At 42.5% G+C, this 13,830-nt stretch overlaps 1 protein-coding gene across 12 annotated transcripts in view; it reads right to left on the reverse strand.

Annotated features, from left to right (window-relative positions):
- Positions 1-13,830, reverse strand: part of TJP1 (tight junction protein 1) — a 467,725-nt gene that overhangs the window by 252,421 nt on the left and 201,474 nt on the right. Inside the window, exon 1 of one of the 12 annotated variants that reach the window (XM_075857903.1) lies at positions 2,970-3,069. The exons of the other annotated variants lie outside the window; for them this stretch is intronic. Coding sequence (XP_075714018.1) covers positions 2,970-3,038 — 69 coding nt within the window. The 5' untranslated portion in view covers positions 3,039-3,069. Of the gene's footprint in view, positions 1-2,969; positions 3,070-13,830 lie in introns of those variants that run through there. 12 annotated transcript variants of the gene reach the window in all.

Here is a 13,830-nt window from a genome sequence, read left to right on the forward strand (position 1 = left end):
CTTAAGGGAGCACAACTTTGTCAACCAGTGACGACCTCTAGTTACTCCGGAGCTCTTGCTTCCACTGGAGATATCGAACCATGATCAAAATGTAGCCATCCAGATTATTTGTTTGCAAATGACCAGACAATTGACCCTTTGCTCGAGTGCACCTTCACACAAGGCCTACACACCTACGCACCAGTGAAAATGACACTTTCCATCACTGATGTAGGATTTCAGCCATTTGCATACCTAGCACCAAAGGTACTGGGATTTGTATTTTCCACAATGTATTTATCACACGTGGTGAAATGTAGTGTAATGTTGTGTATCAGCTTACCTGGTTCTCTATTTTACCCATAACCGCTCCATCCTGCGCCATCTGGGGACATCTGGTGTAGAAACCGGAGGTCGGACTTTCAATACAAATCTATGATACATCGAGGCTCTCATAGACTTGCATTGAGACACTGACTTCTGGTCCCTACAGCAGATTCTGTAGGATTCAGGGAGTCAGAATGAAGATCACGCGACCCTCGGGCGGCCAAGAACAGATCGGCTACTGGTAAAATAGAGAACCAGGCAAGCTGATACACAGCAATAAACTACATTTCCCCCCATGTTAAAGCAGGGGGGGGGGGGGAATCACTAATTTTAGTGCTTTTTAATTCAATGAAGTAGTACGATTTATATAGGTCCACATAATCAGACAAGGCAAGGATAGCCAGAAAGGTTTGATTTATTATAGATATTATTATTATTATTGTTACTATTATTAATTTTAATAATTAATTCCATTAAGTCCAGGGAGCTGTTTAAATGAAAACGGAATTAAGTACATGATATCAGACAGTAAAAACATTGCACACTAAACTATTATAGGGTGTATATCAGTCCCGCATGAGTAGTTTCCACTTGGGCATTAGACCAGGGTGATCAGACTGAAATAAAATATGTATTTCTTGAATTGTTGTGATGAGGGTAAAAACGACACCAATGTATATGAAAACATTTACAACCCAAGTTACGGAAGAAATGCAATAAAAGTGCAATAATCTGCCAACTTTGGGACGACAATCACCAGATGTTTCAGATCTCAATGATATTTAAAGGGAAATTGTAAGTATGTTTTTCCATACATTATGCTTGCTTTGTATGTAAGCACTATGCACCAAGAAAAAAAAGAGGACTCCTGGAAGAAAAACTATTTGTCTGAACATATTGCTTGCTCACAGGATCGCGCTGCTGCGGAGTCATGCAGAAAATTGAATGTCCAGGGTCAAGCATACACGTAATACTTGCTTGACTAAGTAGCAGTCGAATGTGTATGCTAAACCCCGAGCAGTCGCTTCCATAGATGTCTCTGCAGCAAGGTAAAGTGTTGTTTTTTCTTCGCTTTTGGTGTTTAATACTTAATGTATTATATACACAGCAAATAGTATGTCTCCTTTAGGCCTCATGCCCACTTCAGTTGTTTTCTTCAGTGTGCTATCCGTTTTTTTAACGGATAGCACACTGGCACATTCATTTCTATGGGGCCATGCACACTGCCGTTGCTTTAACGGAACAGTGTGGCCGTTCCGACAAAAACAGGGCAGGTCCTACACCTGTCCGTTTTTGATGGAACAGTCTCTGCCTTTTCATTCATTTGGTCCGTTGAAACAACGGACTGCACATGGAAGCCATCCGTGTGCGGTCCGTGTTTCACGGATCCGTCATTAGCAGCTGTACGACGGCCAACGGAAGTGTGCAAGAGGCCTTAGTCACCGATTGTCTGCGCCGGGCTCATCAAAGCCCATTTCAAGCTATGGATTTTAAGTAATTATTTGCACACTGATGAAGAACTATGCAGAACGGAACTTATCCAAGAACAATACTACATCCCAAAATCTGGAGCTGAATATACCTGGCTATTATTCATCAATAACGCAGTAATAAATCAATAGGTGGAATAACCATATATATTGAAAGTATTTCTCCTTGACATATATTGTAGACCACTGTATGAACCTGCTGTCTACTGTACGGCTGATCTATCAGCTTTGTCAGAATGTCCCATGTCTCTACTATAACTGACTTTACACAACTGCTCCATTAACAGAGATTTATCAATAGTGCCATAACATGTATGTATTTAGAAGACGTCAAAATGGTGCATGCGACATTTCTGTTACTTACGCCACCTAACATACATATACACCAAAATGCTGCATCTTTGTAACTTGGTCACACCTCTTTTTCCAGACACTTTTAAAAATTATCGAGATACGTATAAAAAATGTGTATAACACATAATAAATTTGGTGCATTCCATGTATTCCATTATTTTGTGGCAGAATTCTGGTGCATTTTGCTTAGTAAATCTCCCCCATTATAACTACAATAGCTCTACCTGTGGTGACTGACTATCCACACGTATACACTATACTGCAAATCCATATAACATAAAGAAGTAAATCAGATTAATAAATTAACCTATGGTCGCACAAAAGTGTAAAGGCCCTTTTACACGGGGCAATAATCGGGCAAACGCTCGTTCATCTGCTGATCGTATCGTTTTAAAAAAGTTAAATATTATCATTGTCGGCAGCACATCGCCCTGTATAAACAATGAGACGCGCTGCCAACATGATAGTAATGTATGGGGACGAGCGATCTGAGTAACGAGCGCTCGTCCCCATACTAGCTCCTTGTGACAGGAGCAAGCGAGCGCCGATCAATGATGTCTCATTGATCAGCGCTCTATTACACGGCCCGGGACGTGCATATTGTGCTAAATTTCAATGAGACCCTTTTCATTTCATACTTGTTTTACAAACTTAGTTATCCTTAGCAATGTACAAAGATAAGAATTTCTTAGGAAAGACAGTAAGAGGTGCCTGCAGAGCAAGTGTCAGAGCCATAGTAGAAAAGTGCCATCTAATAGAAGAAGTGGAATCTGCAGAGGTAATAGAATGAAGAAATATACAGAGACGCCATGTACTTACATGAACAGGCTTCACTGCTGATTGAGAAGCAGCAGGACGGGGAACTGGGTCTCTTTTCCCTTTCATCATGCTTGCTGTTTCTTTGCTAAGTGAGTGCAATATGTCTGCCTCATCCCTCACATCCTTGTGGGACTGGAGCATACAGAGATTACATACCACAGAGGTTACAAAAGAGGAGTGTGTTTAAAGTTAAAACAAATCTTAAAAGTCAGTAAGCAAGGAATGCTGAGAAGCGGAGCCAAAAATGAACATGAACTTGTTGTAATGCAGCGTACCAGTGGGACATCCTCTCTTTTATGTGGAAGTACAATTATTACACACAATACTCAGAGAGACCATAGGTCACTAACTCTTCATGTGTACCCATCTCAAGAGCTCACTGATGTGACTGGTGCACAGGAGAAATTCCCAACATGTTAAAAAAAAAGTATTTTATACTTTGTTACTTGTGATCCCTTGTGGTAACTCCACTACTACTTGCACGTTTACAGATTTCCTTGCTACGTTCAGGCAACAAAAGATACAAACATCAAAATAAAATGTAATAATAATAATAATAATGTGCAATATGAGTTATGTTTCTGAAGAGAACCGTTATTATTAAATGTGTCTTTAATATACAAAAAGTAACAAAGCTCAGGTTGTCAGTTGGCCCAAACCGTTGTCAAGTTTGTTATATTTCTTTATTACAAAGTGCTGTACTCAAAGGGGTATTCCCATCTTAGGGCCCATTCACACGAACGTGAATAACGTCCGTGTGCTGCGCATGGAAATTACTCGCAGCGCACGGACCCATTGATTTCAATGGGGCCGTTTACACATGCGTGAGTTTTCACGCAGCGAGAGTCCACGGCGTGAAATTTACTGCATGTACTATATTGGTGCGTTTTTACGCACCTACGTGCCCATTGAAGTCTATGGGTGCGTGAAAACCACACACTGCACACGGATGTACATCTGTGTGTGGTGCGTGATTTGCGCATCAATTTGATTGAAAATGTAAAAAAAAATAAAAAAAATGTGCTTTGCGAGTACGTGAATAACGCATGCCACTCGCAAAGCACACTGATGCATAACGCAACACAAACGAACCAAATTCAGGCACGTTTTTCACACGCGCGAATCTGATACGCTCGTGTGAATGAGGCCTTAGAATGTCATAGCATATAATATATGTTAGGGTATGCAATAAAATTCTGATTCAATGAACATCCGACTTCAGGGACACCATGTAATGACAGGGAAGGGAGACAGACAGGTGAGCCCTAATCTACCCGCCACTCAGTCCCTGCCTACTTGCAACGGCCCGTCCTAGGCGACGGCGTACAACTGGGCGACGGTCTCTACGCTCAATAAGTGCACGACAGACAAACAGACAAGGGTACACAGAATCTAAGGGAAATGGGGCAGTTGTCCACGGTAACACATTGAGCAACAAGAGTAGTGAACGAGCCGAGTCAAACCAGGAGAGAGCGAGGTACAAAACGCTGAGCAGGAGAGTAATGAACGAGCCAAGTCAAACCAGGAGTGTACGAGGTACCAAACGCAGAGCAAGAGAGTAGTCAGCAAGCCAGGGTCAATATGAAGCAGGGACAAATAGTTCAAGCAGCAGAGCCAGGAAACAGGAGAATCACAGGCAAAGGAGGAGCAGGAAGTGAAGGTATAAATAGACAGAGGGCGGAAGCTAGCTCCGTCTGGCCAGGCTGTGATAGGCTCTCCCACTCCTCAGCCTCCCAGCCTGATTGGTACAAGGAGGGGTCACTCGATCAGACTTAGGAGCAGGTGCAGACTGGCTAACCACGGGCGTCGACACAGAAGCTGTGCCTGGCAGATTCTTTACACACCAGCTGATTAAGAGAATGTAGGGACAAAGAGCCCTTCTGGATTTTTTTTGTAGTAAATGGAGCTATGTTGCAGTCCATTGCCCTGGGATAGGTCATCAGTATATGATCGGTGGGGGTTCAACACCTGGAACCCACACCTATCTATCAGCTGTTCCGACTGCCTCCAGGACCGAAAGTTTTGCAGTAGTTGGTACCAGAAGGAGATGGCTCTGACCACTGTGAAGTGGCCGTGCTGCAACACTGCAGCTCTACTCCTTTTCAAGTAAATAGGAGCAGAGCTGCAGCATTGAAGAACACAAATTATAAACATTTGCACAAGTCGGTAGTAAAGTGTACCACTAAAATCACATATAAATATTGTTCTTTTGAAAAGTAGTGCAATGCTATGGCTTCCTTTGCAGCAATAGGGGGGAAAAAAACCCAAAATGTGCTATAACAAACGCTACATATAGTGCATGCTGCAGTATTAAAAAAACAGAGCATGATTTAACACACTAAGGCCAGATTCACACGCAAAAAGCACTTAACAGCTCCATGTGTCAGCCCCGTATGATGCGCGGCTGCGTGATTTTCGCGCAGCCACCATCATTATGACACTCCGTTTGGATGTTTGTAAACAGAAAAGCACGTGGTGCTTTTCTGTTTTCATTCATAGTTTTACAGCTGTTGCGCGAATCACGCGCGTCCCACGGAAGTACTTTTGTGTGGTGCGCGTGATTTTCACGCACCCATTGACTTCTAAGGGCTTATTCAGACGAACGGGATATTTTCACGCGCGTCGCACAGACCTATATTAGTCTATGGGGCCGTGCAGACAGTCCATGATTTTTACGCAGCGTGAGTCTGCTGCGAAAAACTCACGACATGTCCATTCTTTGTGCGTATTTTGAAGTCAATGGGTGCGTGAAAATCACACGCACCACACGGAAGCACTTCCGTGGGACGAGCGTGATTCGCGCAACAGCAGTGAAAAGGATGAATGAAAACAGAAAAGCACCACGTGCTTTTCTGTTTACAAACATACAAACGGAGTGTCATAATGATGCGGGGCTGACACACACGGGGCTGACACACGGAGCTGTTAAGTACCTTTTGCGCGCGCAAAACGCCACGTTTTTTGCGCGCGCAAAACGCACACGCTTGTGTGAATCCAGCCTCAGGGTATGTTCACACGTAGAGTCAAAAACATCTCAAAATACAGAGCTGGTTTCAAGGGAAAACAGCCTCTGATTTTCAGACGTTTTTTGAGCAGCTCGCGTTTTTCGCTGCGTTTTTGCTGCATTTTTTACGGCCATTTTTGGAGCTGTTTTCATTGGAGTCTATGAGAAAACGGCTCCAACAACGTCCCAAGAAGTGTCCTGCACTTCTTTTGACGAGACTGTAATTTTACGAGCCGTCTTTTGACAGCGACGCGTAAAATGACAGGTCGTCGGCACAGTACATCGTAAAGCCCATTGAAAGTAATGGGCAGATGTTTGCCGACGTATTGGAGCCGTTTTTTCAGACGTAATTCGAGGCGTAAAACGTCTCCATTACGTCTGAAAATAGGTCGTGTGAACCCAGCCTTAGGGTATGTGCACACGACCTATTTTCAGGCGTAATGGAGGCGTTTTACGCCTCGATTTACGCCTGAAAAGACGGCTCCAATACGTCTGCAAACATCTGCCCATTACTTGCAATGGGTCTTACGATGTTCTGTGCAGACAAGCTGTCATTTTACGCGTCGCTGTCAAAAGATGGGACGTAAAATTACGCCCACGTCAAAGAAGTGCAGGACACTTCTTGGAACGTAATTGGAGCCGTTTTGCATTGACTCCAATTACGTCCGTAATGGACGCCGCGAAAAACGCGTGCACTTGTAAAAACTTCTGAAATTCAGGAGCTGTTTTCGCCTGAAAATAGCTCTGTAATTTCAGACGTATTTTGCGTTGCCGTGTGAACATACCCTTACTTTGCTGCGCACCAGCGCTGTCTTCTCCCTCTATCCGCCACAATGAGTTTAACTCTGTTTGATCTTAAATACCTGACTATGCTTATGTTTACTCCCTGGTACTGCATACCTGAACTTGTCTGATCCTTGCAACTGACTACTAGACTGTTTGACTAAGCTTCTGCGCAGTATAACTTGTAATTTATTGATCTAATTCCCTGCCTAGTCTGGGCTTAGGAGTCCAGTGGGTGTTCGCAATCAATGATTGACAGCCTTCCCTGTGTGAGCATACAAACATACATATAGCTGTCAATCACTGAGTAGGACCGCCCACTGGATTCCTAACACCCAGAATAAGCGGGAATTTAAATGAATAAAATACAAGTTATACTGGTACTTTACTAAATTGTGAACTTGTTTTACGCTTTCACTAACTTTGATAATAATAATAATAAAAAACAGAATTTTAAAAAATAAAAATACAAGTTATGCTGAATCTTTTCTCACAAAACTATATATTAGCATGCTCAGCTCCTCCTGCTCTATAAATTGGAAAGCGTTCCCTTAAACATGGTGATCATTACCAATGACAGATAGGGTGGGTCACTCCAGGGAACTCCACCATCAGCTGTTCGACATCCCAAATGTTTATACTCATTACTGTAGAGAAAGCGAAGTGTGGCAATCTGTCAATAGAGAAACAATAGTGCTCTATGGCTTTCTATTGATGGCTTGAATCCAAGTGCCTAAGGGGCATCTGGGGGTCACAAGTAACATGTAAATATATACGGACAGAATTATGAGAAGGGTATTGTTTCTTCCGGTAAAGAGGCAACTAAATGGAATTTTTAATACTATTTTAGCATTTCATGCCTACCAGTTCTAATTGCTGTCAACAGAAAAATGAAAACATTTTGGCTTTTGGAAGGTGTAGAGGAAAAATAAAAACAAAAAATGAAAAATGGGTGCGAATGCAAAGGGTTAAAGATGATTTGATTTTTTTTAAAACAGTAGTCCATAAAAAAAACAGTATTTAGTACTGCTACAATTGTAGTGACCCATATAACAAATATAACTCATTAGTTATATCACATGGCCCATGGCGTAAAAAAAAAAAACAACATAAAAACACAATGGTGGAAATGTTGTTTTTTTGTGTTTTTTTTGCATCCCCCCCCCCCCCCAAAAAAAAAATAGCAGCTAATCAATACAATAAACTACAATCTACAACTCACCCCGCCAAAAAACAAGCCCTCATACAGCTACGTCGATGGATCAATAAATAAAGTTATGGGTCTCAGAATGTACACAAAAATAATATATTCCCATAAGAATAGTTAGTTTCACACACAATAGGGGGAATTTACTAGCCTTTCCACACAGTTTCCTGGTATAGAAAAGTTGCAAAAGGTCCAAAAGTTGCAATCTGCATTGAAAATGGTGATTTTGAGCGTTTTAGACCGCCCTTGCCACTTTTGTAAAAAGGGGACATGGCTTAAACAAAAGAGGACACGGGGCACCACGGGCCTAGAAAACTGGCAGAAATGATAGAGGAAATCTACGCTATCATCTAGCTGGCGTAGATTTCATTCTGTGGGGAATAGCAAGGTAATAGCCGGTACCGGGCCCCATACCTTGCCACCACGATCACCCCTTTCCCCCCCCTGGGTCGCCTCAGGCTGCCTCAGAAGGCCAGGGCTCATACAACGTACTGACATCGGGCAGAGTCAGGATGTTGTTTGTGACAAAGCACTTAGGACGTTAAATGCTGCGTCGCATATAAGGCCCTGATGCTGCTCGGCGTCAGGACCTTGTTTGAGCCACGGCATACTGAGGGAGCTTGAGGTGACCTGGAAGGGAGAAGCAAAGAGGAGCGGTGAGGTGAGAAGACATTTTTTTTTGTTTAATATCTGATAGCAGATGGGAATGGATGGCGAATGGCCCCGGTCGTAACGCCACAATTGTGGCCTAGAAATGTGACACAATTATTAAAAGGCCTTTGTCTATTAATAAATGTGTCGCATCTTACTCCAGCCAATCGTTTATTAAGACTGGCATATGAAACACCAGTCTTAACCCCTTAATGACCGGGCATGTTTGTACCTTAATGACCAAGCCAGATTTGTCAAATCTGGTATGTCTGACTTTATCAGAGAATAACTCTGTGAAAGTTTTGAATATCCAAGTAATTCTGACATTGTTTTTTCGTCACATGTTGTACTTTATTTTAGTGGTAAAAGTAGACTGATACGATTTGCGGAAATTAATTAAAAAATAGAAAAATGGAAGAAATTTTGTAAAAATTACCATTTTCCCCTATTTTTAACTGCAATATGTCACATATGTACACACATACTGTAAAAATGTTTTAATTAAATATATATTTCTATCTATTTACTCTATTTTGGCAGCACTTTTGAAAAAATAAAATTAATTTTCAGCAATTTAGAGGACTTACAAATTGAATAATAATTTTATACATTTTGAAGTACATTTTGTTTTCCTGCACCAAGCCAGGTTTTCAGAGGCTCATAGGTCTCAGAGTGATGGAAACCCCCACAAATGACCCCATTTAGAAAACTAGACCCCTTAAGGTATTTACCTAAGGGTATAGTAAGTATTTTGACCCCACAGTTTTTTGCTAAATTTAATACATAGCAGGTGAAAAAAAAAAAATTTTCACTTTTTTTTATAAAAGTATCAGTTTGAAGACCAATTTCTTTGTAAAGCGACCATGAGAATGAAGAAACACACCACAAAATCTATCACCCTGTTTCTCCTGTTTTCAAAAATACCAACATTGTGGCCCTAATGCGCTGCCTGGACACACGGCAGGACCCAAAAGGAAGGGAGCACCCGGAGGCTTTCAGGACTCATATTTTGCTTGAAAATGTTTTAGGCCCCACTGTATATTTGGAGAGGCTTTGAGCTGCCAGAACGATAGAAACTCCCCATAAACGACCCCATTTAGAAAACTAGACCCCATAACGTAATTATTTAGGTGTATAGTAAGTGTTTTGACCACACAGTTCTTTGCTAAATTTAATGCATATCAGGTGGAAAAAAAAAAAATTTCACTTTTTTCATAAAAGTATTTGTTTGAAGACCGATTTCTTTGTAAAGCGAACATGAAAATGAAGAAACCACCACAAAATCTATAACCCTCTTTCTCCTGTTTTCAAAAATACCCACATTGTGGCCCTAATGCCTTGTTTGGACACACAGCAGGGCCCCAAAGGAAGGGAACACCCGGAGGCTTTCAGGACTCATATTTTGCTTGAAAATGTTTTAGGCCCCACTGTATATTTGGAGAGGCTTTGAGCTGCCAGAACGATAGAAACTCCCCATAAACTACCCTATTTCGAAAACTAGACCCCTTAAGGTATTTATCTAGGGGTATAGTTAGCATTTTGTCCACACAGGTTTTTCGCTAAATATATTGGAATTAGTCTGTAAAAATTAAAATGTACTTTTTTTCTGAAACAACATAGAAATTTTTATTATTTACAAGGAATAACGAAGAAAATGCACCCCAACATTTGTAAAGCAATGTCTCACGATTACGACAATACCACATATGTGGTAATAAACTGCTGTTTGGACCCACAGCAGGGCTCAGAAGGGAAGGAGCGCCATTTGGATTTATGATTTTGCTGGAATGGTTTTCGGTGCCATGTCGCATTTGCAATGCACTGGAGGGACCAAAACAGTGGAAACCCACCAAAAGTGACCCCATTTTGGAAAAACCTTCAAGGAATTTTTCTAGGGGTATAGTGAGCATTTACACCCCACGGGTCTTTTGCAGAGTTTATTGGAATTAGGGCGCGAAAATTAATATCAACATTTTTTCCACTAAAATGTTGCATTTTCTCATTTTCACAAGGGATAAAGGAGGAAAAAAAAACAACCATTTTTTATAAAGCAATTTCTCCCGAGTACGGAAATACCCCACATGTCCGTTAGTACCGAGAGGGCCTGCTGTAATACACAGCTGACACCCGCAGCGTATGGAGCGGGCTCAGAACGTGAGCCGGCTCCATACATCAACCGCCGCATCATGACGGGCAATTAAGTCATAGTGCGCAAAGGGGTTAATGCGCAGCGGATGGTTCAAAGTGAAAATTGCAATTTTCCACTGATATGCCATTTTAGTGCATAATATGTTGTGCCCAGTTTGTGCCACAGAAGACAAATACCTCATAAAACGTTAAGCGGGTTCTCTCAGGTATGGCGACGCCATATGTGTGGGCGCAAACTGCTGCTTGGGCACGCTGCAGACCTCAGAAGGGAGGGACGCCATTTTGCTTTTGGAGCGCAGATTTTGCTTGGTAGTTTTTCTGTTTTGGGTTTCGCTGGTATTTCAGTTTATAATGTGGGGGGCATATGTAATCTGTGCGGAGAACATCAGGGGCATAATAAGAGGGTATAATAATGGGGTAAATAAATAATAATTCATAGATGTTTGGCCGGTGTCGCACTGATAAATGGCGCCCAATCTTATCCGCTTTTGGAACACTCTGCACATTTTGCATCGCCATATTCTGAAAGACAGAACTTTTTTATTTTTTCACCACCGGAGCTGTGTGAGGGCTTATTTGTTGCGGGACAATCTGTCGTTTTCATTGGTACGTTTTTGGGGTACATGTGATTTTTTTTGATCACTTTTTATTCAATTTTTTTGCAATCCTGAGCAAAAAACAGGAATTCTGACACTGTTCTTTAGGTTTTCTTTTTGCGGCGCTCACCGTACGCTATAGGTGACATTTTTACTTTATTCTGCGTGTTTGTACGATTACGGCGATACCATATGTATATAGGTTTGGTCCTTTTTTTTAGCGTTTGCGCAATAAAATGACTTATTTATAAAAAAAAATAATTCTGTGGCACCATATTCTGAGAGCCGTAATTTTTTTATTTTTTGTTGTCAAAAAAGCTGTGTAAGGGCTTGTTTTTTGCGGGACGGATAGAAGTTTTTATTGGTACTATTTTCGGGTACATGCGACTTTTTGATCACTTTTTATTCTTTATTTAGGGAGCGGTGGTGACCAAAAAAATTGCGATTCTGTCGTAGTTTTTTATTGATTTTTTTTGGGGTGTTCATCGTGCGGGAAAAGTAACATTATAGTTTTATAGTTGGGTTCGTTAAGAACGCGGTGATACCAAATATGTGTACTTTTTTAACGTGTTCATTTTTTTTCTATAATAAAAGTCTTATTATAGGGAAAAAAAGCATTTTGTGTTTATATAACTTCTAACTTTTATTTTTACACTTTTTTTAAAACATTTTTATTACTTTTTTTTACTTGTCCCACTAGGTGACATTTAGACTTGCAGCTTTGATCGCTGCTAGAGTACATTACACTACACACGTAGTGTGATGTACTCTGAGGGCATGGCCACACGTGGCGGATTTCCTCCGCAACTGTCCGCATCAATGCCGCACCTAATCCGGGTTGCGGATTACGGCTGCGGATCTGCCCAAAATGTGCAGAAAATTGATGCGGACTAGCTGCTGCGGACTGCGGGAAAAGTGCTTCCCTTCTCTGTATCAGTGCAGGATAGAGAGAAGGGACAGCACTTTCCCTAGTGAAAGTAAACGAATTTCATACTTACCGGCCGTTGTCTTGGTGACGCGTCCCTCTTTCGGCATCCAGCCCGACCTCCCTGGATGACGCGCCAGTCCATGTGACCGCTGCAGCCTGTGCTTGGCCTGTGATTGGCTGCAGCCGTCACTTAGACTGAAACGTCATCCTGGGAGGCCGGACTGGAGACAGAAGCAGGGAGTTCTCGGTAAGTATGAACTTATATTTTTTTTACAGGTTGCTGTATAGTGGGATCGGTAGTCACTGTCCCGGGTGCAGAAACAGTTACTGCCGATCGCTTAACTCTTTCAGCACCCTGGACAGTGACTATTTACAGACGTCTCCTAGCAACGCTCCCGTCATTACGGGAGCCCCATTGACTTCCTCAGTCTGGCTGTAGACCTAGAAATACATAGGTCCAGCCAGAATGAAGAAATGTCAAGTTAAAAAAGCAAGACGCATCCGCAGCACACATAACATGTGCATGACAGCTGCGGACTTCATTGCGGAAATTAGAATCTCCATTGAAGTCAATGGAGAAATTCCGCCATGAGTCCGCCACTGCTCCACAACAGACAGAGCATGCTGCGGACACCAAATTCCGCTCCGCAGCCTATGCTCCGCAGCGGAATTTTACGCATCGTCTAAACGAACACTTCTAAATAGAAGTGGAAGTCAATGCAGAAACGGCTCCGCTGCAGATTAACGCTGCGGAGTGTCCGCAGCGGAATTCTAGTGAAATTCCGCCACGTGTGAACCCAGCCTGACTGTCATTGTGACGTGACTGTCACACTGACAGGAAGCAGAGGAGGAACGGCCGGAGGCTGTTCCTCCGAGGCTTCCGTACATGGCAACCCGGAGGTCATTATCTGACCTCGATTGCCGTGACAAGCATCAGTAGCCCCCACGATCACTTCGTAGGGGCTGCTGATGTGCTTCAAACCACTTAAATGCGGCGACGGCAATCCGTCGCCGCACTTAAGGGGTTAACTGCCGAAAGCAGCGGCGATGGTCCGCTGTCCGGCGAGACTGATATCTCAGCTGTCTAGGACAGCTGTCAGCGCGGGTCTGTCACTCTGTGTTTACACAGAGTGACAGTTTGAAATGCGGACGAAAATGAACGTCATGGTGCGGGAACTAGCAGCCGACCATGACGTTAATTTTCGTCCTTGGTCGTTAAGGGGTTAATAAAGCTCCACCTGTGTTCTTTGGAAAAGCGCTGCAGTTTTTTTTGCAGTTGTTTCTGCAGTTTTTTGAGCCAAAGCCAGAAGTTGATTCAAAAGGAATGGGAAATATAAAAAAAGGACTTAGGGTGCTATTACACGGCCCGACGTAGGCCGTATAAACGAGTGCCAATCAATGAGACAGCTCGTTGATCGGCGTTTGTTTGCTCCAATCACTTAAAGCAATGATTGGATATGTATAGTGACGAGCGCTCCTCACTCTGATCGCTCTTCCTCATACATTTTCATCATGTCGGCAGCACGTCTCCATGATTACACAGG

Source organism: Rhinoderma darwinii, chromosome 3, assembly GCF_050947455.1.
Source record: "Rhinoderma darwinii isolate aRhiDar2 chromosome 3, aRhiDar2.hap1, whole genome shotgun sequence".
NCBI lineage: Eukaryota > Metazoa > Chordata > Amphibia > Anura > Rhinodermatidae > Rhinoderma > Rhinoderma darwinii.